Source organism: Bactrocera dorsalis, chromosome 4 (assembly GCF_023373825.1).
Source record: "Bactrocera dorsalis isolate Fly_Bdor chromosome 4, ASM2337382v1, whole genome shotgun sequence".
NCBI lineage: Eukaryota > Metazoa > Arthropoda > Insecta > Diptera > Tephritidae > Bactrocera > Bactrocera dorsalis.
In genome coordinates this window covers 9,931,433-9,959,350 of record NC_064306.1, presented here as the reverse complement: position 1 = coordinate 9,959,350, position 27,918 = coordinate 9,931,433, and the positions used below count along the sequence as shown (strand labels likewise).

The 27,918-nt window shown below is 30.8% G+C and overlaps 1 protein-coding gene across 2 annotated transcripts in view; it reads left to right on the top strand.

Moving 5' to 3' along the window:
• LOC105228592 (serine/threonine-protein phosphatase beta isoform) overlaps positions 1-27,918 on the top strand; it is a 91,950-nt gene that overhangs the window by 18,180 nt on the left and 45,852 nt on the right. The window contains exon 2 of one of the 2 annotated variants that reach the window (XM_049455341.1): positions 4,294-4,575. The exons of the other annotated variant lie outside the window; for it this stretch is intronic. Coding sequence (XP_049311298.1) covers positions 4,294-4,575 — 282 coding nt within the window. The remainder of the gene's footprint in view (positions 1-4,293; positions 4,576-27,918) is intronic. 2 annotated transcript variants of the gene reach the window in all.

Sequence of the window (27,918 nt, the reverse complement as noted above, 5' to 3'; positions counted from 1 at the left end):
TTAAAATTTTTCAAATTGTTTTTTTTTTTAATTTCTTTTACATTTTTTTTTTTTAATTTTTGTTTTAATTTTTTTCGTTATTGATATTTTTTCATTTATTCATTTTTTTAACTTTTTTATTTTTTTTTATTAAAAACAAAAATTTTTAAAATTGTTTTCTAATTCTTCATACATTTTATTTTTATAAAATTTTGTTATATTTTTTTTAACTTTCTTTTTAATTGTTTTTCTGTTATTGATATTGAATTTTTTTCATATATTATTTTTTTTTAACTGTTTTTATTTTTTTTAATTAAAAGCAAAAATTTGTTAAAAATTAAAAATGTTAAAAACTGACAAATTTTTAATTTTATTTCTCTTTTACTGATATTTTTTATAATTTTTTATTTATTATTTTTTTTGTTTACTTGAATTGTTGTTAACATAAAAATTCAGGTGTTGTTGTTGCTTGGCAGTTAATAACGAAATTCCATACAATAAATTGTTGCTTATAGTTTCCAATACATATCGGCATGTTGTTGTTCTTGTTGTTGTTTTTTTAATAAAAGTTTTCACTTACGTTGCTTCACTTTGCAATTTCCACATTCACTGCGTGCTTCTTCTTCCTGCTCAGCTTGACTGCCATGTCTGTTTCATAACCGTGTGCCGCTAAAATGAAAGCCACGTCAACAACAACAACAACATCTGCAATAAATACAAATTAAGCGAAATATGCGCACAATTAAATTCAGTGCAACTTTCATGGGGAACGTTCTTTTTAGGCGCTCTTTTTTTCATATGCAATAACAAAAAATTGCGGGAAAATTGCAAAAATTTTAAAGCGAAATAAAAAATTGACAAGTTGACAGCAACAAAATTGAGCGCCAGCGCATTTTCAGTGCAGTTGAGGCGCAAATACGTGACTTTGTTGGTAATCAATGGCTGGCAGTGTATGCCTTTTATGTAACTACTTTGCATACATACGTATGTATGTATGCATGTGTATATATTTGTTTGTATGCAATTACATATCAATTATGTCAGCACACACACAACACTACATAGGTACCTTTTTTGTTGTTTTTTTTTATATATATTCACGTATACTTTTATTCACACAAACTTACATTAACATATATCTATGTATGTACATATATATAAAGTACGTGCACCACATACCGAATAGCTGTAAATATTTCACACATTGCATAATTGTTGTTGGCTTCAAGTTGTTATTGATAAGTTAACTTTGTTTGGCGTGAAAATTATTTATTACAACACAAATGGGTTGATAAAAATAAATGCCCTCTCCGCCAGTTACCCAACAAACATTTCTCATTAAGTAATGAGCCTTAATGCGCTCAAGAGAACAAAATATGGGTTATGGCCTTAGTAATTAGCGCCCTTAAAGTTGTCTAATAATCAGTTAGGCAAGTTGAGTACTTTTTAAAAAATTTCACTGAGTTTTGGGTATAAATTTGGTACTATTTTCTTCGCGCATTTTCTCATTTCTTTTTCACTATTTCTCTCAACCAGAATCTTATAAAAACTAAAAATCAAAAATAAATACATACATAACAAATTAATTTAATAATAAATAAAGAAAGGTAATAAAACTAAAATTATAAAAAATTATTCAAATTCAATTAAAATAATTATAAAAAAGAAAAGTAATCAAAAACTTTAAAATAGTTTAAAAAAAATTTCTGCTGTGCATATTATACTCCAAATCTTGATGCCCCTTCTCTTTCCCTGCATGCCTCACACGAACCTTCCCAAGTCTGCTCCACGCAGTGTCAGCAGTTTGCTGGGTTTTTGCATGTTTTCAGTTTGACCCTGGGTTTCCCATATCGTTTTTCATAGCCATTGTCCTTTTTTCTCGCACCCTTTGCATCTCCATTGCGGATGGCCGAAGTTGACACATCTGTAGGTTTTTTAATTTTCTTTATGCGCTTCATACTGCAGCCGATCCATTCCATTTCTATGTGCCGTTCCTTTAGTACTCTGTGTGCGTTATCGAGTGTCAACGTCACATAAGCGCGTATTTGTTCGCAGTTATTTGGAGCGCTTATCACGGTCACTGTTATTACGTAGTCTGCTTCCTCTAGTAGCCGTCTTATGGAGCTCAAAGTCTCGGATGTCTATTCTTGCGGTTTTAGCTCATTATGGAAGCTCTTAAACAACCGCAGATAGATTGCTCTGAGCTTAGAGTTCTTTCGCGTTTTCTCTTTTATCAGTTTAAAAGAGCAGTGCTCCTGATTTTGCTTCCTTTAGCAGCCGTACGCAGCTGGAGGTCTCGGATCTCTATTCTCAGAGCTTAGAGCTCTAGTTTCGCTTTTTCTTTTTTATCAGTTTAAAAGAGCAGAGGTCCTGATTTTACTTCCTTAAGCAGCCGTACTGACGTCGAGGTCTCGGATTTCTATTCTCAGAGCTTAGAGCTCTGGTTTCGCCTTTTCTCTTTCATCTGTTTAAAAGAGCAGAGGTCCTGATTTTGCTTCCTTAAGCAGCCGTACTGACGTCGAGGTCTCGAATCTTTATCATTACAGCTTAGAGCTCTAGTTTCGCTTTTTCTTTTTTATCAGTTTAAAAGAGCAGAGGTCCTGATTTTACTTCCTCTAACAATCGTCTTACGGCGCTCGAGGTCTCGGATCTCTATTCTGAGAGTTTAGAGCTCTGGTTTCGCTTTTTCTCTTTCATCAGTTTAAAAGAGCAGGGGTCCTGGTTTTGCTTCCTCTAGCAGTCGTCTTACGAAGCTCGAGGTCTCAGTTACCTTTTCTTCTTTTTTTAGCTTGCTTACAGAAGCTACACCACATATAAGTATGGCTCTGGTTTCTCTTTTTCATCATTTCAAAGGAGAAGAGCTTCTTCCAGCAGCTATATTCCGGAGGTCGAGTTCGCGGATTTGTGTTCTTCCTGTTTTAGCTCGCTTGTTTTGTTTTCCGTATTGCCCGGACACCTTTTTCTTCTGCAGTTTGTCGTCTTTATTCCCGTCTAGTGTTACCTGTGGTTCACTCTGCGCTTTTATCTCGTTTTGTTTGTTGTTTCTTTTCCATCTTATTACGGGTCCTCGCCCTCTTTTCTCAGACTCTTACTGAGCTTATTGCACTGATTTAGGCATAGGGAAAGCGGTTTCTTCCGTGTAAATAATTTGGATTGCGCTCTCGCTTCCCATCTGCGGGCCGGAACGTTTTTATTATTTTCACTATTCATGTTTTAAGGGTTAAGCCGTTCGATCATACTGTTGCAAATTCATAAGATGTTACATAAAATTCGTGCGAACAAAAAAAATTACAAAAAATACATAAAAATCTCAATAATAATAAAAAAAATATATATAAAAATATAAATAAAATAAAAATAAAAAAAATAAAATATAAAAAAAAAAATAAAATAAAAAAAATATATGTATATAAAAAAATTAACTAAAAAAAATAAAATAAAAAAAAAAAATATAAAAAAAATTAAAAAAAATAAAAAATAAAAAAAAAAAAACAAAAAAAATTTTATAAAAAAAAAAAAAAATAAAAAAAAAATAAAATAAAAAAAAAATAAAATAAAGATAAAAAAAATAAAAAAAAAAATTAAAAAAAATAAAATAATAAAAAAAAAAAAAAAATAAAAAAAAAATAAAATAAAAAAAAATAAAAAAAAAATTAAAAAAAAATAAAAAAAAATAAAAAAAAAATAAAAAAAAAATAAAAAAAAAAAAAAAAAAAAAAAAAAATAAAAAAAAAATAAAAAAAAAAAAAAAAAAATAAAAAAAATTAAAAATACATTAATTTTTACCAAAAAAAAAGAAAAAATAATTATAAAAATAGAAAAACAAAAACGGGGAAAAAATTAAAAAATAATTACAATTTATCTTAAATAATTTTTTTTACTATTATATAACAATTTTTTATTTAATCACAAGTTTTCGTACATTCATTGAAAGCTTATGGTGGTGCTGGAAACTGCGTGCATGCGTGGCTTTTTACTACTTTATTTATTAATCTATTATTTATTTATGATTTTGTTTTCCACCTCTAGTAGTCTAAGCTATCCACATACCAAAATTCAAAATTTAAGTTTTCCATTCCTCTAAATTTTCCGACACTTTTTTGCTTTTTCAGTAGTATTTTTTTTACTAAATATTATAAATAATTTTTAAATTTAAGCAAACAAGCAACTTTATTTAACAATTTCAAATTTTTTCTACGCCTTACTAACTAACACAACTAAAACGAAACTAACACACAAACTAAAAAAAAAATACAAAAATATACGCAATTCCCAACAATTTGGCGATAAACGAACGCTCTAAACTATGTGCAGCGTTTAAAAAGCAAAAAGAGGCCGAAGAGCAGGCGCAAAAAATGCTCGTCGCTCAGCATATGCTGCAACTGCAGAAGGAACAACAAAAAACCGATGCACAATCGCCCGGCGAAGCGGAGGATCTGCAGGAGCAGGAACGGCGGCTGCTCGAACAATTCGCGCTGTCGCCGCCCAGTGAGACGCTCATCTCGGAGGAGGGCGATCAAATAACGGTACATCATCCGCGTGAAGAGCCCAAGAAGTCGAAATTGAAATTGCGTGATTTTTTCGTGGCCGAATTTGGTATTTACAAGCTTTATTTTGTGAAATTACCACACTACACTGAAAAAAATTATGTGGCATCTGTACACTTTTTAGTAGTTAACACGGTCTTCTGTGTCACAACCAAATCCTTCTTGCTATTTACAAGTAACTGTTGTTGTTGTAGCTACATTGCACACAATTTTCGTAAAGAAATTTGAAAAACTCTGTTTATATGTGTCCTTATAAAGCGCTTAGTTACATAAGTATGTATACTATTTGCAGTAACTGTGCTAGCCTGTGAAACCAACTCTTTCTTAACCATGCCCAAATTAGTGTGTGTTTAGTTGTTGTCGTGTCGTTCGTGATAATATGTGTACTAAACTTAAAGCTGGATATTGTGCGCTTAATGTGCTGAGCAGCAGCTGTTGTACCTTTTTATCAAAAGTCTCAAATTTTTATATGCACAGTCTATAAAAAAATATTTGGAAAGTGTTTTGGGTATTAAAAGTTTAAACATTTAAATCTACTTCCTTTTTTCCTCGTTTCCCTTGCTATAATTTGATTTAATTATTCATCAATATTTATTGTGTTGACTTCAAAGTAATTCCCACCAGTTGTAATACACTTATGCCAACGATTTTTACAGGCCTCAAAACACTTTTGATAAGAACCTTTTGGGATGGCCTTCAGCTCTTCAGCTCAACGAATTTTGTTTTACCTCTTCGATCGATTGAAAACGGGAGCAGCAATTTCAGTTTGGGGAACAAGAAAAAATCACTCGGAGCCAAATCTAGTGAATATGGTGGCTGCTCGATGTTATTCATTGCCGTTTTGGTTAAATTCAGTCACAATCGTGGCTCGGTGTAAAATCCATAAATGGTTCTTCCACATTTTCGGCCGTTTTTTTTAACTGTTTCCCTACCTATTATTATTATACAGTAAAATCAATTCAGTTCTGTTAATTTAATCCTTTCTCCATCTACGAACTACCCTCAGTGTCCTCCATTGTAATCCTGTAGCCTTTGCTCAAAACAATCAAAAGCATTAGAATAATAGCCAAATGACCTCATTATTCAAAAGTGTCCGACGTGTATGACCTTTGCAAATAACCAACTGCAGCGATTCATATCTAGATAAGTACTTTGGCAGGTAAGAAATTAAAGCACGGCATAAAAAAAGTAAACGAAATCTACGGCGCAACCTTCGTTGGACTGTGGCAGGGGAACGAAAGAAGGCTAACACGCAATCTCTTAACGGGATTTGCAGCGAAATCACTCCCAAAGCGCGCTTTGCGCCAAATTACTACTTAGATTAGCTATTTCCTGCTGCGCAAGCACATACATTCACACATATTTACACACAAACACACAGCACACATATACGAGTACAAACAAATTCATATATATACACACACGAGCACATAGCCACTCATTGGTATGTAAATATATATTAAAACTTTCTATAGAGTGTACTCGTAATTGAATGTTACGTATACGCAGCGTCGCACCGTTTTACTTGAAATTATGATAAATCAACAAAGTCATTGCCTCGTTGTGCCTTGCTTGCATGTGTAACAAATCAGATTTTATTAGCTTTTGATGAAGTCTGCGTAGGAAGTGGTTAAGCGCAAGGCTTTCTTTTTGTTTCGACTTTATTTCTAATGTCTGCGCGTATACTAAATAGATTTATTTGCTGTAATCTAGCTGTTATTCGACTGTTTATTATTTTTATTGGCAAACTATTGTTATTATTATGCGATTTATTTCTTGCTCTGACATCACGACATTCACCTTCGGCAAATTCAATGTAAATGTGTTGTTAAGAAGGCAAAAGATTTGCTGAATTTAAGGAACGCACGCAAAGTTGGAGCGTTGGTTGGATAGAAAAAAACAAAATAAAAAATTTTAATCAAAAATTTTATCAATTACAATTATAACGAAAATATATGAAAATCTCAACACAAAAAAAAATTAATAATAAGCTAAAAAACCAAAAAATGTGATTAAAAGAGTAATGATAATTTAATAAAAGTAAATAAACGGTTATAATATTTAAGAATTATAAATAAAAATAATACATGTTCTATAAAATAAATAAACAATATACATAGTAAAAAACTAAAAAATGTAATAATTTTTTTTAAATTAAAAAATAACTAAAAAATAAAAGCAAAATTAAACAATAAGGGAAAAATAAAAAAAAATATTTTTTTTTATTATAAAAAAATAAAAAATTAAAATAAAAAACAAAAAATTAAAAAAAAAAATAAAAAAACCATTTCTTTTAATTACGTAAAAACTAAAAAAATTAAAACTAAATTAAAAAATTAAGAAAAAATAAAAGCAAAATTAAGAAAAAGTAAAAAAATAATTTTTTTTTATTATAAAAAAATAAAAAATTAAGCATAAAAATTGAAATAAAAACCATATTAAAAATTTAAAACAAATTAAATGAATAAATCATAAAATTTAAAAAAATAAAATAAATGAAAAAAACATAAAAAATAAAAAAAAAAATAAAATTACATTTCTTTTAATCACGTAAAAACTAAAAAAATTAAAACTAAATTGAAAAATTAAGGAAAAAAATTAAAAAAAAAATAAAAAAATTTAAAAAAAAAAAAATAAAAAAAATATAAAAAAAAAACTAAAAAATAAATTAAAAGAAATTCAAAAATAAAAAATAACTACATTAGAACCATGTTATCTATGGATCCGAAAAAAATTTTTTTGCGTCCTAGTTTTTTAAGGTTTAAATATTGGAACCGAATTTCTATATTCTAACTATACAGCTTTTCAAAAGCTTCCATTTTCGCTTGGAAATGTCCGCCAATTACCTATTTTTTCTATATAAGTTCGGGTTTGAAAATTTATAAGAATTGTTTTGCTTATAATTTTGGTATACTGAATTTTGGTATTCTGAATTTTTTTTTGGTATATTGAACGTAAGATTTAGTGATCTGTATTCTGCTTATAGTTGTGTAACAGAAAAGTTATTTCAAGTTCTTGTAGCCATTTTCTTATGGATTTCGTAATTCACTAGTGTTTATGTATAAATATACCATCTTTTGTCATCTCATCCTGGAACTTGTCCCGTATTTGGATTATTAATTTAAGCATATTGGTACTTATTTTTATCATATTTGAAGCATCTTTTAAGCTCTTTTTTAAATCACCTTTACAACGCCTATTGGAATACTTTTCTGTTGCATACCTGTCAACTTCCCATGTAACATTAACTTCGACGCTCGTTCCACTGTTGTCTTTAAGACCTATCTCTTCAACTTATTTTTTAGCAGAACCTTACTTAAGTGCAAGTGTAATTATGCACAAATCCTTTCTTATAATCAATATGTTCTGGAGGACCCTACTCTAGAGCAGCATGCCTCTAGAAATATGTATATACTAAACAAATTAACTTGTACTATGATTTGTGACTTAGGCATGTGCCTAATAATTTAATTTGCTTCGTGCAATTGTTGAAATCAAAGACAATAGTTACTTTCTATTATTTTATTTTATACTACTTGCTTGCCTTCACCTTTCAATCATCTAAATATTACGGCTGCACATGAAATTATGACACGCGACAATAAACTTTGAAAAATATTTTTTCCTTGCGAGACTTTGGTATTGATAAACGCAAGCATTTGCCAATGCCGGCGGGGGGCGGGCGCATGGGGCGATAAATTGACACGCCAAACAAAAGTAAAGTTGAAATTTATGAAATAATACCGTTAAATAGTATAGGGCAACACATTGCTAATGAGCTGTTCACACGATATGCCCGCCCCAATCAGCCGAGTTTTTTTGTTTTTGTAAATACGTGTATGTATGTATGCATCTAGAGACATCCGTACAATTTTTTATTTTTGTATTTTTTATTAAATAATTTTATAGAATTACATGCCTAACGAAAAGTTTACAGAATACCGTGAGAAATTTGGGGCGTGTGTGTATGGGCGTTGCAACACTAATTCGTGACAATTTTTGTGTTAAGCAGGCATAAACGTGCAAATAAAATATATATTTATATTAATTGAGTGCTCACGTGTTTTGCTGCGCTTACCACCCACTCTTGGTTGATTTATATTAGCCAGCCACCATATAGTGCTGCTGCTTTCTAATTTAGCGAGGGTGCCTGGGGCTTTGCTGCATTTTCTGATGTTTACACATTTTAGAGATGCCAACTACGAAAAATTTGATTAAAATATTATAATTTAAATTTAAAAGAAGAATAAACAAAAATTAAGCCCAAGAAATATTTTATAAAAAATAAAATAAAAATTAAAAAAACATATATAAATAAAAAAATAAACTAAAACAAAAATTAAAAAATAAACTAAAACAAAAATTAAAAAATAATTACAAAAAAATTAAAAAAAAAATTATAAGAAAATTAAAATAAAATTAAAAAAAAAAATTAAAAAAAAATGCTATAAAAAATATATAATTAAAAAAATGTGTATTTATATATAAATAAAAAAAAATTATTTTTATAATTTGTATAATTACAAAAAAATAAAAAAAATATAAAAAAATATAAATAATATAAAAAAGTATTTTAAGAAATTAAAAAGTCCAAAAAAAATTTTTAAAAGTTTTTAACAAATTTAAAAAGTATAAAATTATCAAAAATTATATTGAATAAAAATAAAAACAATTAATTGGTAAAAAATAAAATTTATAAAAAAATTAACAGAAATTTAAAAAAACTACATTAATAGAAAATAAAATAAAACAAAATTAAATTAAATTAAATTAAATAAAATTAAATTAATTAAAATAATATTATTATTCAATTACAATACCAAATCAAATAATTAAAATGCAATAATATTTTCTACTGAAAACAACTTCAGCCGCTAAGTTCACTGGGTTGTAGTTCATCACGAGCGCGCATAAGCAACCGAAAATGCACCCAAATCGTCAGCTAACGAGTGTCAAGGTCACCAATCAGCGCGAACCTGGATATGCAACTACTTGCATACATACATATGCACATTTATACAGAGTCAGCAACCTGCTGTCATCCAATCATCAGCTACTCCAGCAGTTATTCACAGCCAATCATTAGTGCGCTTAGAAACCTTCGAAATGTCTACTTTTTGCTACTTTTATTGTGGCACTATTTTCATATGGCTTTCCCCTCCATGTATATCTGTGTTTGTATTAGTACCTACTTCATCAATTTAATGCATTTGTAATAAGCGAATAATGGCATTGTAATCGCTGTTATTTACTAGTAATCAGTAGAAAAATTGTTTTCCATTTCTGCTGGGGGGTTGAAATTATGTATAATTTAAAGGTGGCAGTGCCTAACGAGATTCTGGGATTATTAAAAGTGGATTTAATATGCATGTATGTATATATATATATACATATTTATTTATAAAATGCTTTTAAATTAATAATGGAGTTATAAAAAAATTGCAAAATGATTATTAAAAGTTACCTAAGAAATTAAATAATTAATTAGAAAATGAAATAAAAATTATTAAAATTAATAAAAAGTTATTATCAAATATAAATTGTAATAAAATTAAATTATTCCATAAAATAAAAGCGAAATATTTGGAAATAAAAAGAAAAACGATTTAAAATGTAGCACTTAAAAATTCTTTTTCTTAAAAATTAAAAAGAAATAATAAATGAAGATAAAAAAGTTAAAAAAATCAAGAAATTATTAAAAGAAAATAAAAAATTTAAAAACAATAAAGAATTAAAAAAAAAATAATAATAATAAAAAAAATTAAAAAAAATAATAAAAAAAATAATAAAAAAAATTTAAAAAAATAATAAAAAAAAATTAAAAAAAAAATAATAAAAAAATTAAAAAAAAATTAAAAAGAAAAATTAAAAAAAAAAATAATTAAAAAAAATAAAAAAAAATAAAAAAAAAATAAATATAAAAAAAAAAAAAAAATAAAATTAAAAAAAAAAAAAAAAAAAACAAAAAAAAAAAAAAATTAAAAAAAAAATTTTAAAAAATTACAAAAAAAAAATAAAATAATAAAAAATAACAATAAAAATAAGAAAGTTAAAAAAAATACAACAAAACTAATAACAATTATTAAAAAAAGTAAATAAAAAATTAATGAAACATTTAAAAAAATTAAAAAAAGTGTAAAAAGAAATAAATTAAATAATATAAAAAAATTTAAATTAAAAAATAAATAAATAAATTAAATAATATAAAAAAATTTAAATTTAAAAATAAATAAATAAATAAAAATAAAAAAATATAAAATAAAATTTAAGAACAAAAAAATTAAAAAAAAAAATTAAAAAAAAAATTAAAAAAAAAAAAAATTAAAAAAAAAATAAAAATAATGACAAAATAAAATTTAAAAACAAAAAATAAATAAAAGAAAAATAAAATAAAAAAAAATAAAATTAAAAAAATACAAAAAAACAAATTAATAAAAATAATGACAAAAATAATGTAGAAACAAATTAGTATGTAATATTAAAAGGCAGGATAAAAGAATAATTATTAACAAAACTCATAAATTTACCATACAACCTAATAACGTCTTATTGCCTAAAAGTATGCTATAATGCGCACTTGGTTACTTAAGTTTAGTTATGTGTGAGCTTAAAATCATCAGTTCTCTATAAATATGTTGCAAATGACAAATACGATGGATAACTACAAAATAGAATGGTCTAAACGCTCAAAAGTATTTTTTCTAGTTATTAACATACGAATGACTGCCTGGAACCCGTTAAGCGCATATTTTGCGCATTTTTGTAGAAAATTTACTTATTCTTAATCGATTTATTTTGAAAGAATAACAGGAAGTATACAAATATATGTATGTATCTATATATTGTACAATATATAAATTAAGGACACACATATCATCTATATTATGCTTACCATTTTTATTTCACTTCCGTTTCTAATTTAAAAGAGATACGAAAAAGTCAGTCGAAATGCCAGCTCCGAAATGTTTGCACAGAAGGAGCCGTTGTCTCATGCAAATGAAGACAATGAAAATGTTAGCATAGGCGGAGACGTTTTTCGCTCGACTATCCTCCGTCTTTGCTTGCTGCGTTGAGTCATATGCTTTCATGAATTTAAAAAGCAGACAGCGCCCATTTCGCCTAGATATGTACATAAGAAGCATATGTACAGCAGTTGCATACTGAACTTATGTAACCAAGCTACCTTGACTTGTGTGGGTGTGCTGACCTTGAGCATATCGTTTTTTCACTTTTTTCTTTTGTCTTTCTTTGAACGTCTGCGGTACAGAGGTAAGCGTAGATAGCGCAAGGCTAGCATTTTTGTTCATTCTACTTACAGTACTTTCCCTTTCCTGTCATTAATTGCCAGCTAGTTAAAAGGTTTGGTTGAAAATAATATAGCTGATGCCTTGTTAAGTAAAATTTCGTAAGTTTTCTTTACGTGTTTTTTTGCTCAAAAAATTACAGGGTGTGCACTTGACTGCTTGCTTATAATATTTTGGGCTATGCTTGTTATTAGCTTTCAGCGCGCCTCAATGTATGCTTTGTAGTTATTGTTGGCTTATTTGAGTAGGCGGGTATGTTCTGCTGCGGTGTTTAGTAAAAACTGTATGAGCTGAAACTTAGCAAATCGCGCGTTTGTGCATTTAAATTGATGGCAAATACATTTGGAGGTCATTTTACAATATTTTCCAACACCTAAAATTATGTTACCAATTTTTGGAAATGTGAACATTTGCTAAAGCCTTAAAATGTTTTTAGGAATGTTCAAATAAAAAATTGTATGACATTATTTATAATCTATAATACCAAAATATGTTACAACGCCTAAAATTATGTAATGAAAATTATAAAAATAATCAACAAAGTTTGCATAAAATTTTAAAAAAATCTTCAAAAAGCTCTTTGAACAACCTTTCAGTTCTCAAATTTTTTTTCCAGAGTCCCTGGCGCCTTTAAGTAGACTAGATAACATTTTTATTTTTATAAAACGTCTAAAATTATGCAAATCTATTAAATTAATTCTACATCATTATACAAAAAAAAATATATTTAATAATAATAAATGTAAAGTTGTAAAATCGCCTAAAAGAATGCACCATTCTTTGTTTAATGTAAACATTTTTTCGTTTTTTCGATTACTTAAAGTAGGCCATTGTTAGACATATCTACCAACCGTTCAACTTTTTAATAAAAATTTAATAGCTTTGAACGGAACCAGAGACAGTTATTTTATAATTTTTTAAGCCTGAAAGTATACTATTAATTTTTAATTTCTATAAGTCACTAAATATGCTTTAGAAATCCATTAAATATTAAATGCCTTCATTTCAATCTACAAAAAAAAAAAATTAAATTGTACTATATAAGAGTAATCAATGCTGCAATAGCGCCTAAAATTATGCAAATAATTTTTAAAATCGCAGAAAAATTTAGCAGATACACTTTTTTCGTTTATTTTGTATTTGATATTATATACTGTTCAACTACAGCTACAGCGCCTTAAATTATACTATGTATTTTCTTAATAAAAATTTAGTAGGCGGCTTAAAATATTGGACAAAGTTTTCATAACAATGAACTTCTGTTGCCAAAAGATTATTTCTTAGTTTGCTAGCGCCTAAAAGTATACTACATAACTTTGTAATATCTATAAGTTATATAAGTTTACGAAAAAATGCTTTAAAAATCTTTAAAATATTACTTGTCTTCATTGCAATCCACAAAAATATTTAATTCGACTGATAAAAGAATGAAAACTGCAATAACGCCTAAACTTATGCAAAATATTTTTTTTTAAATAGCAGAAAAATGCAAAGAATAACGTTTTTCCTTTATTTCTAATATGTAATATGTTATATAACCGACTGTTCAACTTTTGCTACAGCGCCTTAAAGTATAATATGTATTTACTTTATGAAAATACTGTATATGCAACTTGTTATACAGTTTTGCACACTTTTCTGCTGTAAAATAATTGAGCGCTCAAGAAAATCGCTATGAAAATCTTAAATATGTAAAAAGTAGTGCGCAAGGTAAGGCAAAATATATATTTTGCCTAGAAGTATGCACAAAAAGAGCGCGCAGTCGCAGCAGCATAATATTTTCCAATTATTTTCCGGCACATATGGCATGCTATATTATTTTTTGCCTTATAATCATGAGCATAGACTACTAGTTTGTGGCACAGCAGCACTCAGACACATAAAGTATATATGTATATAATGTCAGGCACACAATTTTCTTATGAAAAAATAATAATGTAGAGTGTTTTTGCTTTTTTAACAGCGAACATTTTTATATATTTTTACATATATTTTTGCCTGGGTGCGTTCGCACTACTTTCTTTGCACACAAGCAAATGTGCACGCACATTCAAGCCTACTGTGTCTATTACCTGTGCGTGACACGCATACGTGTACTGAATATACCGTTACTCGGCTGACTGGTTAACGGGACACAAGGATGCGCCCGCAAAAGCTGAAAAACTAACAAAGCCAATGATTTAAACAGACACACACAGGCAAAAGTAAATAAAGAAAAGAGCACATTCATTATACATATACAAATATATATTTGTGTGTGTGTGTATGTCTGTGTGAAACGTGTTTGTCACATGACATGACAGCGTACACAACATTTTATTTTCATTTGGTTGCGGTTTTTTGTTTTTATTTTGCCGCGCCAACTGACATTTGTATGGGTTTAGCAAACATCTTCTTTCATATTTTATAACAAAAACATACATACACATACACATACATTCAACTGCACTGTGTTAGTGTTCATTTAGTTGTGCTACAGCCAACATGTGCTGCTTCATATACACGGAGGGCGTACGCGTAATGTAGACCGCAATATGACAGCGTTTGCATGCCTCACGTGACAAAATATTGCCCTTTTTCCCGCTGGCAGGCAACTTTCCTTTGCCAACTTTTGTCGCGGCACTTTTTTCCTGGCAAACCTGTGCCCTACAAGCAACCGGTTGGCCCAACAGAGCGCGTAGACAACGTGTGCGCCAAACTCACTGCCCGACATTGACACACATACCGTTAGCACTGTGGCCGCAAAAATGTGTAGTAACGCAAGCTTAACACACACACCCATAGAAGTAGGTAGATACGTTATCTCGCCACGTACGTGACAGTGGTTCTCTACATGTGTGTGTGCTCATGTGAGCTTATGCAAATTACAAATGTTAGACAGAGCTTGTTAGCACACTTTTAATTTTAGTTTTAAAGTTTTTTGTGTAGATATATTTGTTAAATTTTAAAAATAAAAAAATTAATTAAAAAAATTTAATAAAAAATTAGATATAAATTCAAAATTATTAAAAAAATCAAAATTAGAAATATTTTTGAAATTATTAAAAAAAAAACAAATAAAGATAAAAAAAAAAATTAAAAAGAAATTAAATATAAAAACTAATAATAAAATAAATAAGAAATAGCTAAAAATATGTATATAAAAAATAAAGTAAGTGATGAAACTCATAAAAAATAAATGCTGAAGAAATTAAAAAAGAAATTAAAAAAATTATAAGATAAATAGCGTAAATAAAAAAATTAATGAATAAATCTACAAAAAAAAAAAAATAGAATTAATAATAATAATCGTAAAGTTGAAAAATCAAAAAGTTATTTCATAATTTTTTGAGCCTAAAAGTATATAAAAACAATTTTTAATTTCTATAAGTCACTAAATATGCTTTAGAAATCCATTAAATATTAAATGCCTTCATTTCAATCTACAAAAAAAAATTAACTTTTAATTAAAAAAATTATAAGATAAATAGGATAAATAAAAAAATTAATCATTAAATTTACATTTCTTATAAAAATCAAATTTATGAAAATTTAGGAAAAATTTAAACAAGAAATAATATAAATACAAATATATTAATATAAATAATAAAAAAAAATTATAAAAAATGTTCTAAAAGTGGATTTAAATTTGAAATTAATTTGTAACAAAATTTATGCTTGAAAAAAATAATAATTGTATATAAATTAATAAGTTAAATAAATTAACTTTAATATCAAGGAAGGAACTAAAATTGAATAAAAAAATTTAAATGCTAATTATAAAAATTTAAAATTTAATTTAATTTATTAAAAACTAAAAAAAAATAAAAATATGTTGTGGAGACGAAGTAGTTTGTAGTAAATAGTATTAAATGAATATGTACTTTAAATTACAACTATGTATGTATCTATTGCAACCCCGTATTCCTTTTCTATATTCTCTTTTGTTATATCCTTTCATAAACTGTAAAGACATGTTTATCCATATTGAATAAAGTCAGTCGTTATTTAACCTTAAAGCTTCTCGGACCATTAGGTTATGGGCCCAGAATTCCATGTGACCGCGAACGACTGGACGATTATAATAAAAGTGCAAGTGCAATTGAAAAAAATATAATAAAAATATAATTTGAGACTTCAGCATAATGGCTGGTATAGTAAGAATCGAGCCGCTAAACGCGGAAAATTATGATTCTTGGAAGCTGCAAATGCGGGCAATTTTAATAAAAAATGATTTGTGGGAATATGCTGATGGCACCAAATTGTGTCCCACAGACGAGACAAAACTCTCCGAGTGGAAAAATGCTGACCAGAAGGCATCAGCGGACATTACGTTGGCGATAGCGCCATCAGAGCTAGGGCTGATTTCGGAGTGCAGAAGTGCACGTGATATTTGGGTAAGGTTGGAATCGACATTCCAATCAAAGGGGCCAGCCAGGAAAGCAACGTTACTTAAACGTGTAGCGTTGTCGCGTATGTCAGAAGACGAGAAAGTTCGAGAACACCTTAACGGGTTCTTCGATGCAGTAGCGAAGCTTAAAGAAATAGGCGTCGAAATTGGCGACGAGCTACTGGCAATTTTGTTATTGTACAGTTTGCCGGCGTCATACGAGACATTTAGATGTGCAGTTGAAACGCGAGATGAACTACCGAAGCCGGACATTCTTCGTGTTAAAATTCTCGAAGAACACGAGTCGCGAAAGTCAAAAGAAGACAAAGTGGAAGACAATAACGTGCTGTACATAAAGAAAAAACAAAGCCAATCGTATGTTGATCGTAATTCGTCAAATTCAAAGGAAACAAAAAAGTGCTATCGGTGCGGTAACCGGGACATTTCGCGAGAAATTGTAATGACAAACAACAAGAACAAAATACGTGTGTGAGTAAAGAAACAAACGAAAAGGCAAAAGTGGCTTTATGTTCAGTAGAAAAAGCATTTGCCGTCCCTTTAGGAAATATGAGGTGGTGTTTGGACAGTGGGTGCACATCTCATATGAGTGCGAATAAAAACATTTTTGAAAGTGTTAAAATAGTAAATGACGAATTAAGTTTGGCAAATAATTGCTCAACGAAGATAAGTGGTATTGGTAAAGTGTGCACCACAGCAAACGTTCGCGGAAAACAAATTGACTTAGACTTAGAAAACGTTTTACATGTGGCTGATTTGCGTACGAATTTGTTGTCCGTTGCTAAAATTACCGACAGGGGTTACGCAGTTAAATTCAAAAAGAATGAAGCCGTGATTATGAACAGAGATAATGAAGTGGTATTGGAAGCCGAACGAATTGGCAATTTGTATTATTTAAAAACTTCGAAAGATTTCGCAAATTTAGCAAATTACAAAAACAATATTGATTTGTGGCATTACAGAATGGGACACGTTAACGAACGCGATTTGAAATCGATGGCAAACGGTTCGGTATATGGTTTAAAATTTAAACAAACAGAAAAACTCTCTGATTGTGAAATTTGTGCAAGTGAAAAGCAAGTGCGTGCAACTTTTCCTAGATCAGAAGGAAACAGAGTTGGCGATCTGCTAGAGATTGTGCACAGTGACGTGTGTGGACCAATGAGGCGTGAGTCCCACGGCGGGGCGAAGTATTTTGTGACATTTATTGACGAAAAGTCAAGATGGTGTGAAATATTTTTCATAAAACAAAAATCACAAGTACTGGTTGTTTTTAAAGAATATAAAGCTAAAGTTGAGACATTTACGGGAAAGAAAATAAAAGCGTTGCAATCGGATAACGGGCGTGAATATTGTAATAATGAATTTAATACATTTATAAAAGAGTGCGGAATCAAACGTCGACTTACGGCACCGTATACTCCGCAGCAAAACGGTATGGCTGAACGTAAAAACAGAACTCTCGTTGATATGGCTAGGTGCATGATGAAACATGCGGGTGCACCACCATCATTTTGGGCTGAAGCGGTGAATACGGCGTGTTATATTCGAAATCGTTGTGTAACAAGAACAACGGGTGAAGTTCCATACCGGGTATGGACCAAGAAAAATCCGACAGTGGCGTATATGAAAATATTCGGTACAATAGCATACGTTCTAAACAAAAATCCTTCAAAAGGAAAATTCGATTCGCGCGCTGAGCCATGTATATTTGTTGGCTACTCATGCGAATCAAAAGCGTACCGTTTGTATTCAAAGACTAAAAAGTGCGTTATAATAAGTCGTGATGTAAAGTTCATCGATAAATCTGCTTTTGATGGAACTTTTGAAGAATTTGAGCACGAAAATGAAAAAGACGTTGAATATGAAAACAAAATGGACGTTATATTCAAAAATAGCAATACAGATAGCGAGGTTGAATGTGGGTATGAGGAATCGGTAGACGCGTCTAATTGTGAGGTAGGTGTAGGTAATAAACTACGGGGCAGAGGCCGACCATCGTATGTACGTACGGGGCAAAGGGGGCGACCACGAAAAGTGTATCGCCAGTTAACCGCTAATAATGATTCAGAGGAGGAGGTTACTGATCCAGACGATTTTTACGAGTGCAACGAAGCACGTTTTATAACTCATGATCCGCAAACTTTGGCGGAGGCATTGAAGTGCGAGGACGCGTCTTTATGGGTAAAGGCGCTTGAAGACGAATTTTTGGCACATATGAGAAACAAAACTTGGCAAATAGTCGAAAAGCCTTTGAATCGTAAAGTAATTGGTAACAAGTTTGTGTTTCGTACCAAAGATGAACATTTAAAGAAAGTTCGACTAGTTGCAGAGGGTTATGCTCAACGACCGGGGGAAGATTTTCATGAAGTTTCCTCTCCGGTTGCACGGTCAACTTCAGTACGGCTCTTTACAGCACTGAGTACAGAGCTGGATCTCCAAATACATCAGATGGATGTGGTCACCGCATATTTGAATGGAGATCTAGACGAAAACATCTACATGGATGTTCCAGATTTACTTATGAGTGTGTTGAAGAAAATCCAACGAGGTCAACCTGTGGGCTTAAAAGGTTTGACAAAGTATAGTAGCGAAATACAACAAACAGCAAGAGAGTGGCAAGCAGCTCTACAACGAGAAAACCCCGTATGCTTAGTAAAGAAAGCATTGTATGGTTTGCGACAGTCAGGGTTAATGTGGTATCACAAATTATCAGCAACTCTAAACAAGATTGGATTAAAATCAACGAAATTTGATCCATGTTTCTACGTACGTCGAGAAGGTGGTAACATAATGTTGGCCATTATATATGTAGATGATTTGTTGTTAGCATCAAATAACGAAATTTGGTTAAAAACAACGAAGAAAACGCTTTCGCAACATTTCGATATGAAGGATATCGGTCACGTCAATCGTTGTTTGGGTATAGATTTTCATCAGAATCTAGAGAAAGGCGAAATATTTCTATCGCAGAAGACATACGCAGAATCAATAGTGAAGCAATTCGGAATGTTAGAGTGCAATCCTTCGAAAACACCAATAGAAGTGAACTGCAAACTTACCATTCCTACAACAAAACATGAGGCGATTACGGCAAAATATCCATACCAAAGCTTAATCGGCGCTTTGATGTATTTAGCGGTATCTACAAGACCAGATATAGCGTATGCCGTAAATTTTATGAGTCAATTTAACAGCAACTACACTGAAGAGCATTGGAAATCAGCAAAAAGAATTTTACGTTACGTCAAGGGCACAGTGCAACAGGGTTTACTGTATAAGAAGACAGGCGCAGATTTGTATGGTGTAGTCGATGCTGATTGGGGAGCAAATTCAACAGACAGACGATCGTATTCAGGTTTTGCATTTATATATGCTGGGTCGTCTATAAGTTGGGAAGCACGGAAGCAACGTACTGTTTCACTTTCCAGTACTGAGTCAGAGTACATCGCCATAACTGAAGCGGCTAAGGAAGCCCTTTATTTAAAAGGCGCTTTGAAAGAGGTGGGAATTGAGTGTACCAGCGTAAAGTTATTTAACGATAACCAGAGTGCACAAAAGTTAGCAGTATCTTCGAATTTCCACCCTCGGACGAAGCATATTGATGTACGGCATCATTTTATCCGATACTGCGTACGAGATAAGGCAATTACACTAGAGTATATGTCAACACAGAAAATGCCAGCGGACATATTAACCAAGGGTCTTACGGAACTGAAGCATAGTAATTGTTCATCAAGTTTGGGCCTTACCGAATGCAATCAAGAAGAAGAATAAGCTCTCTACTTCGAGAGGAGGTGTTGTGGAGGCGAAGTAGTTCGTAGTAAATAGTATTAAATGAATATGTACTTTAAATTACAACCATGTACCTCTTGCAACTCTATATTACTTTTCTATATTCTCTTTTGTTATATCCTTTCATAAACTGTAAAGACATGTTTATCCATATTGAATAAATTCAGTCGTTATTTAACCTTAAACGTTCTCGGACCATTAAAATATAAAAACAAACTAAAACAAGAAAAACGTTAACTTCGCACCGAAGCTAATATACACTTTTAGTAACTATCTGTCCAGTTTATATGGTAGCTATATGCTATAGTGAGCCGATCTGGACAATTTCTTCGGGGGTTACACTCTTACCTTAGAAAATAATTTATACCAAATTTCGTGAATATATCTTGTCAAATGCAAAAGTTTTCCATACAAGAACTTTTTTTCGATCGCTCAGTTTGTATGGCAGCTACATGCTATATTTAACCGATCTGAACAATTTCTTCGGAGATTACATTATTGCCTTAGAAAATAACCTGTGCCAACTTTTGTGAAGATACCACGTCAAATGCGAAAGTTTTCCATACAAGAACTTTTTTTCGATCGCTCAGTTTGTATGGCAGCTACATGCTATAGTAAGCCGATATGAAAAATTTCTTTGGAGATTACATTGTTGTCCTAGAAAATAACCTGTGCCAACTTTTGTGAAGATACCACGCCAAATGCGAAAGTTTTCCATACAAGCAATTGATTCCGATCTTTCAGTTTGTATGGCAGCTATATGTTATAGTGGTCCGATATCGGCAGTTCCGACTTGACTGAGCAGCTTCTTGAAGAGAAAATGACGTTTGCAAAATTTCAAAACGATGTCTTAAAAACTGACTGAAACTCATTTACATATACTGTATACTTTATAGGGTCTCCGACACTTCCTTCTGGGTGTGACAAACTTTGTGACAAACTTAATATACCCTTTTCAGGGTGTAATTAGAAAAGTACACTATAAAAAATAAGGATAATACTGAATAAGTCAAGCAAAGTAAAAAAAAAAATAGTAAAAAAATAAAAATAAATAAAAAATAAAAATTAAATTAAAAAAATAACAATATTACTAAATAATTGAAATTAAAAAAAATATAAAACAAAAAATAAAATAGAAAATTAGAAAAAATAATAAAAAAAAATAAAATACAAATTAAAGAAACTTAAAAAACTTAAAAAAAAAATGAAAAAAATATGTAAATAAAAAAGGTAAATAAAAGTACTAAACCATTTTTCTTTTTGTAAAATTAACAGATTATCGTTTTACCTAGTAACGAAGTACCAGACTGGCAAGCATGATAGTTTTTTCGTTACTTGGTAACATCACACAGCTGTTTTGTTTGCGTTGTTGCTAAAAAAGTTAACTAATTCATTGCAAAAAAATACATTTGCTGGCTACTACAAATTAGTTTCTGATAAATTTTTCAAAAGTAGGCATTTAATGTAATTGAATCAGCTGTTTTGAAACAAAATTTACACTCACTACTGATGTACAGCAAAAAATGTGTTCACAGTTAAGTGCTTTAACGAAGTCTCAACTAACGAGCTAACAGATTAACAAGTCTGAATGCCCCTTATGTATATTTAAAAACATCACATCTATGTGGGTTTGAAATAGTCCAGTCACTGAGCTAAATATTGGCATTCAGATTTGACTTGCTCCTTAAATAAGTGCTTTTGGTATAGTCTAGTCGAAAAGTGCAGTAAAACTTGAGGAGAGAAAAAAGATGACTATTAAAGCATACTTTCCAGAGCTGTTAAGATCACATTGATATGAAATTTTTTCAAACAATTTAAAAAGCGACTATAGTAACAAGCGGAAATCAAGCTTAAGGAGAATAAATAATAAGTTGCATACTTTTAGGCGATGAATGATTTTTTTGGGTTATATTCTTTAATATCCCCCTTTCAAGTGACTTAAATAGCCATTATAGTTCCAAATCTTGAACTGATTTAAATTAAATAGAATTAAATTAAACCCAGTATGAGAAAACTAAAGTTTCCTCTTTCACAAATGTGAAGTCTACTTTAAGGCGCGCGGTTTAAATAACTATCCAAATAAGCAGCTAAAGCGAATTTCACCCCTCAGGTGACTAAAATAGTCATTATACTTACAAATCTTAAACGAAAAAATTGATTAAAAATATGAACTGAAAGTCATTTTAATGAAAATAAACAATAAATTGCATACTTCTAGACGATTATTGGTTTTTTGATTGTTTGTTTTTTTTTAATTTTTTTTTAAATTTTTTTTTTTTTTAATATATTTTATACATAAGTATGTATATATTTTTTTCTTTAATTATTACTGTTTTTTTGATTTCCCCCTTGAAGTGACTTAAACTAAAGCTTCCTCTTTCATAAATTTGCTGAACTATCGATTTCATTTTAAATTAAAGCCTACTTTAAGGCGCGCGGCTTAAATAACTATCCAATTAAGCCGGCAAAGCGAAAAATTAAAAAAAACTGAAAAAATATTAACATGTGATTTGCTTTTCCACAACAAAATTAGCCCGTTCATACTTTTATTAGCTATTATTCGCACTCGCTTTTTTTTCTTTTGCTTTTTTTCTATACAACTCATTTGCTTGGAGCGCAGTGGGGTTGCCACGCGGTGTGCAGCACAAACCTCCACTGCTTACACAGCTGCATTTAATTTAAAAATATCACAAAGCATAACCCACGGCTATTTGTGTGCGAAACACGGCGCTGTGGCAGGCAACAAGAAATGGCAGAGCGTGTGCTGGAGGGAGAGCAGCTTGCAAAAAAAAAAGCAGATAGAATGACAGCGAAAATAAACTCTTTGCAGTGGCGACGCTTGAAAGCACAACAAATTAACTATCTTTCACGTTTGTCAATTCAAATGCGGAATGTAACAGTGTGTTGGTGTGTTTGTGTGTGTGCACGCTTTTTTATGCCATGCAGCTATATATAAATGTGTTTGTGCGTGAGTGTGTGTATGTGCGCAAATTGGCATGTTGACCTTGACTTCTAGCGCACTTTGAATTATTTATAAATTTTATTGTTATATAGTTGGCAACACTGCGTTTTGCTGTCATTTATTTATGTTATTTCTACTTGACTTCGGGCATATGAGCGCTGTTGGAGCGCGGTATGCATACATACTGTGTATGTGTGTGTGTATTCATATTTCAGAAATGTCCATTAATAAATAAATAAGCAAATTATTGAATTTGCAATTAGCCAAGTGGAGCAAAACAAATCTATTTGCCTACTTTATTTAATACTGTATGTTATTGTGTATTTAATGCATTGTTTTGTGTGGAATTTCGCAGTATTTTAACGAGTATGCAATTGTTTTCATTTTATGAAGTATTTATTTGTAAAAAAATGAAAATTTGTACATTAAAAAATATCTGTTTGTACAGAAATTTAAGAATTACTATATTTTCATGAACATTTTGAAATAAATATAGCATACTTTTAGGCAAAATGCAATTGTTTCCAATTTATGAAGTATTTATTTTGTAAAAAAATAAAATTGTACATAAAAAAATAATATAAATACTAGCTAAAGCAAACTTTCATTAAATTTTTGAAATAAATATATCATACTTTTAGGCAAAATGCAATTGTTTTAATTTTATGAAGTATTTATTTGTAAAAAAATAGAAAATTATGTATTGAAAAGCTTCTATTTGTACAGAAATTTAAGAATTACTATATTTTCATTAACATTTTGAAATAAATATAGCATACTTTTAGGCAATATGCAATTGTTTTAATTTTATGAAGTATTTATTTGTAAAATATTAAAAATTATACATAAAAAAATTATATAAATACTAGCTAAAGCAAATTTTCATAAAAATTTTTAAATTAATGTAGCATACTTTTAGGCGAAATACTCAAAAAGTTCTATTATGGCTAATTTCAGCTGCTATTACTAGCTAAATCATATTTTTTTATTAAATTTTACAAATAAATATAGCATACTTTTAGACGAAATGCTAAAGAATTTAGTTATGCCTACCTTCAGGCGCTATATACCATACATAGTGCATTGTATGCTTGTAAAACTCTTTATTTAAATTTTTTTTATATAAAAGTGAAAGCAGTTTTCCTCTACTTTACAGTTTAAAATATACACAGAACATACTTTTAGGCGAAATGCTTAAAAAGTTTAATTATGCCTATTTTCAACCGCCATATACTATATTTTAACTATTTTAAGGTATTAATACAAAAGAATACTGCTCAAATTGATTGTGGCATACTTTTTGCACCTATTGCAGCATTGTTAGCAGGATATTATAACAAAATTTCAAACATAGTGCTTTATTTTATAATTTAAAGCGATGTTTAAATGAGTATAATATATTTTGAACGTAAGCGGTAATCTAATCGATTAAAAAAAATGAATATAAACCGTGGTGTAAGTGCATTACATCTGATGGGGATTACTTTGAAGACGACAAAATAAATATTGATAAATAATAATTTTCGGTTTTATTTACAATTTCCGGGTGTTTTTTTGTCACAATGTGTGCTTGTAAATTTTTCATTATGCTTAAAAAGTTTTTTTTTATATAAAAGTGAAAGCAGTTTTCCTCTACCTTACAATTTAAAAGAATATTTTTATAAAACATAGCATACTTTTAGGCGTAAAGTTAAATAACTTTAAATCAAGTATACTTTTAGGTTTATAAATTACAAATTGGCATGACTTCGCATACCTTTAGGTGCTACATAATACTAAAAGTTTTCACGATTTCATTTTTAGGAGCATTAAGCCACTTCTCAGTTGAACTGGTTATAATTTCTAGTACTTTTGCGTATCTGAAAAAAGTCTGAGTTTGAAATACGCTCGGTCCTTATTTTGTAGATTTCAGTTTTCCGAATATATGAAAAATCGTTTGTGAATATCTCTTGTATGGCATAACAACAACCCAATTCATGAAAAAACCAAAAAGGAAAGCTTATTTTTAAATTTACGAATTATCTGCCGTAGATAGCACACTGTGTACGAGTTTGTAAAGTGATTGCGCCTGAAAGTATACGCGTTTAACAGCTGCTCGTAAATAATGTAAAAGTGACTAAAGCAATGAACCCAAAAGCAACTGCCATTTGCAGTCGCCTGCGCTATATAGCCGCTTAAAACCGCAATTTAATAGTCGCTGCGCCCTGATTTATGCTTTATTGGCTGACCTTAACCATTGCACACGATAAATTCTCATTTTTAATTATTCATATTTTTTACGATTATCAAAAACTGCAAGACTGGAAATGCGGACAGCGTTGCAAAATGGCATGGCATACTTTTTGGCGCTAGCATTCACACATACATACGCACGCTTGTTGATTTTTCAATTTCTCTGCACTTCACAGATACTAAATCTGTGCAGTCTCCCATAAATGGCTAATGCGAAATGGCACACAACTGTTATGTGTACTTTAGTACACCATGTGTAGCTGAATGCTTTGCGCCGGCAAGTATGCAACATAAATAATAAAGTACACATTAGTTGCATTACGACAAGCGAAAAACCGAAATTCAATGACATTTGTTTACGAGTCAATGGTTTGCTTTAAATAAGTGCATACTTTTAGGGTTGCGGGTCAGCGCGCATTTGCCGCTGTTGAAAGGAAATTTGTCGTCGCGTGTATGTGCATGTGTGTGCGTGCGAAACCACTTCAGTGTTGCACTTTCTGCGCTGTTCCACTTCAACTGATTTCGTTTGCTGCTCTGAGGCATAAAAAATACTGTCGATAAAATTATATCTTTGCACTGAATGTTTATGTGGTGGTGTGTTTGTGTGTGTAAATGTGCTGAGTTTCCATTTAAAATTCAATAGCAGCCATTTTTGCAGCGCACATTTTTCCAAAAGCTTCAATAGCAGCCGTTTGACCGTTCGCTTGGCACGCTTAGCAAGAAGTTTGCCAAAAAAGTTTGCCGCAATTTAGGCGCTTCACTGCAGTTGAAAGCATTACGCCAAAACTTGCATTTGCTTTGAGTTTTCATGTTGGAGTTAGTGTTGTTAGCGGCTCTTATACGCTAAAATGTTGCATATTTGCTAAAGTATTGCATACTTTGAGGCGCGAGTTGCATTGTTATTATATCTATAGCCTTTTGAGACTGTTGGTTGATCCATTTAATATTTAATGAACATTTTATAATTCGATCGGCGAGATTTTTTGCTTTATAGTATGTCTTTAGGCGCTCGACAGTCTTACGTAATGAAAAGTTTAGGGGACTGGCCTTTAACATAGTTCCAAGCTGATATCAATTTTAAGATTGTGAATTTTTTAGTTCAAAATTAATCTTATAACCGATTTTCCGGATATACTATTATGAAGTATAAATTTTAAGTATATTTTTAGGCTGGCTTAATAATACTCAAGCTAAGAGCTTTTAATTTTTCACAAGAAATCATTGGAAAATGTCATGCATTTCTCGCCATTCTTTAGCGAATATTGCTAAAATTTATGTTAACAGGAGAAGCCGAGCGTCAAATGCCGAGCACACTACCTCCACCGCGGTCCTGGTTGAGCCAGTCAAGCTGTGCTTACACGTATTATGCACTTTTGTCATGCAACATGTGCGCATATTGCAAACATTTGCCTCACACAGCATACAGCTAGGCGCGAATGAATATAAAAACAAAACGAGCACAATGCCCAAAGAGAGGAAAAGAAAGTGAAACTATGAAAGAAAAATAAATCACTAAAAAGGAAAAACTTGAATGCAAAAAGTCAGCGGATACCGGTGTCTGTGCCGTCATTCCGCCTGAAAGTAGACCAAACTCGCAGGCAACTGTTTTTGTGCGCACTTAGTAGGTAAGTGGGCACATAATAACAGTGTGTCGATTCGTCCAAAGTCTTCAGGGGAGAGAGTTAAACAATAAAAGAATGCTTAACTGGAAATTACTGTTTACTCGCCTTGATTTGTTTGCCCTCCATTTTGCCCAGCGCTGCCCCTTTAGCGCCACTGTGCCGCAAACTTTCCATTTCATGCGCATTTTTCCGCTATGACGTCTGCGGTCCATTCGGGGCGTATGTGGAGCAAACGCATAAATTTAAGGAAAGCAGTGTTCTGCACTCAGCATTGTCTATGCGCCTGAAAGTATGCGCAATAAAGTGGCTGTCAAGCAAAGTTACCAGCGTATGTCTTCCCACTGCAACGCTGTGGCATTTCTTTGTGCGCCTGTTGACTGGCAAAAGCCTACTTTCGTTTGTTTTCGGGCAAAAATTTAAATTTCATTTTACTTTTATCCCTTTCACTCTCTTCGGCTGTCGGCTTTGCTCACAGCGCACTGCTGTCTGCTGCACTCACATTGAAGTGTGTGTAATTGAGAAAGTTTTGGCCTATTGAGTGCTTAAGCAGCATAAGATTAAGCGCTTAAAAGTTGAAAGTATACATTTAGGCGGGGTAGTTAAACTTTTATTAATTGGCATTGAGCGTAATATAAGAGAGAGTTAAGAGCGGGCATAAGTTTACCCTACAGCTAAAGACATAATGCGCTTTATTTTGTGGAATCTTCGTTGGCGTAGATTACTGCGAATTAGCATTTGGGCAAACGCCAAAAATTATGCAATGTCAATATGATGTGGTGCTCGGTTAAATGATGGATAGAATCGGGTGTGAGAGTAATTAATAAATTTTGTTGACCTAAAGGAAAAATTAATTAGCGAAGGAAAACAATTATGGCGCCTGCACGCAGACAATGGCAAATTTAAGCGTTTAAGGTAATGGTCGCCGAAGCAAATGATGCCAGGTCAGCGGTAAATATATTTTAATATTTAAATTTATTAAAGAACATTTATTTCGGAATTTTATATTTTTAAATTTAAATTTATTAAGAATAATTTTTTCGAAGTGCCTAAAAGTATGCAATGCATTTTATTTAGTACGAAACTATTTTGC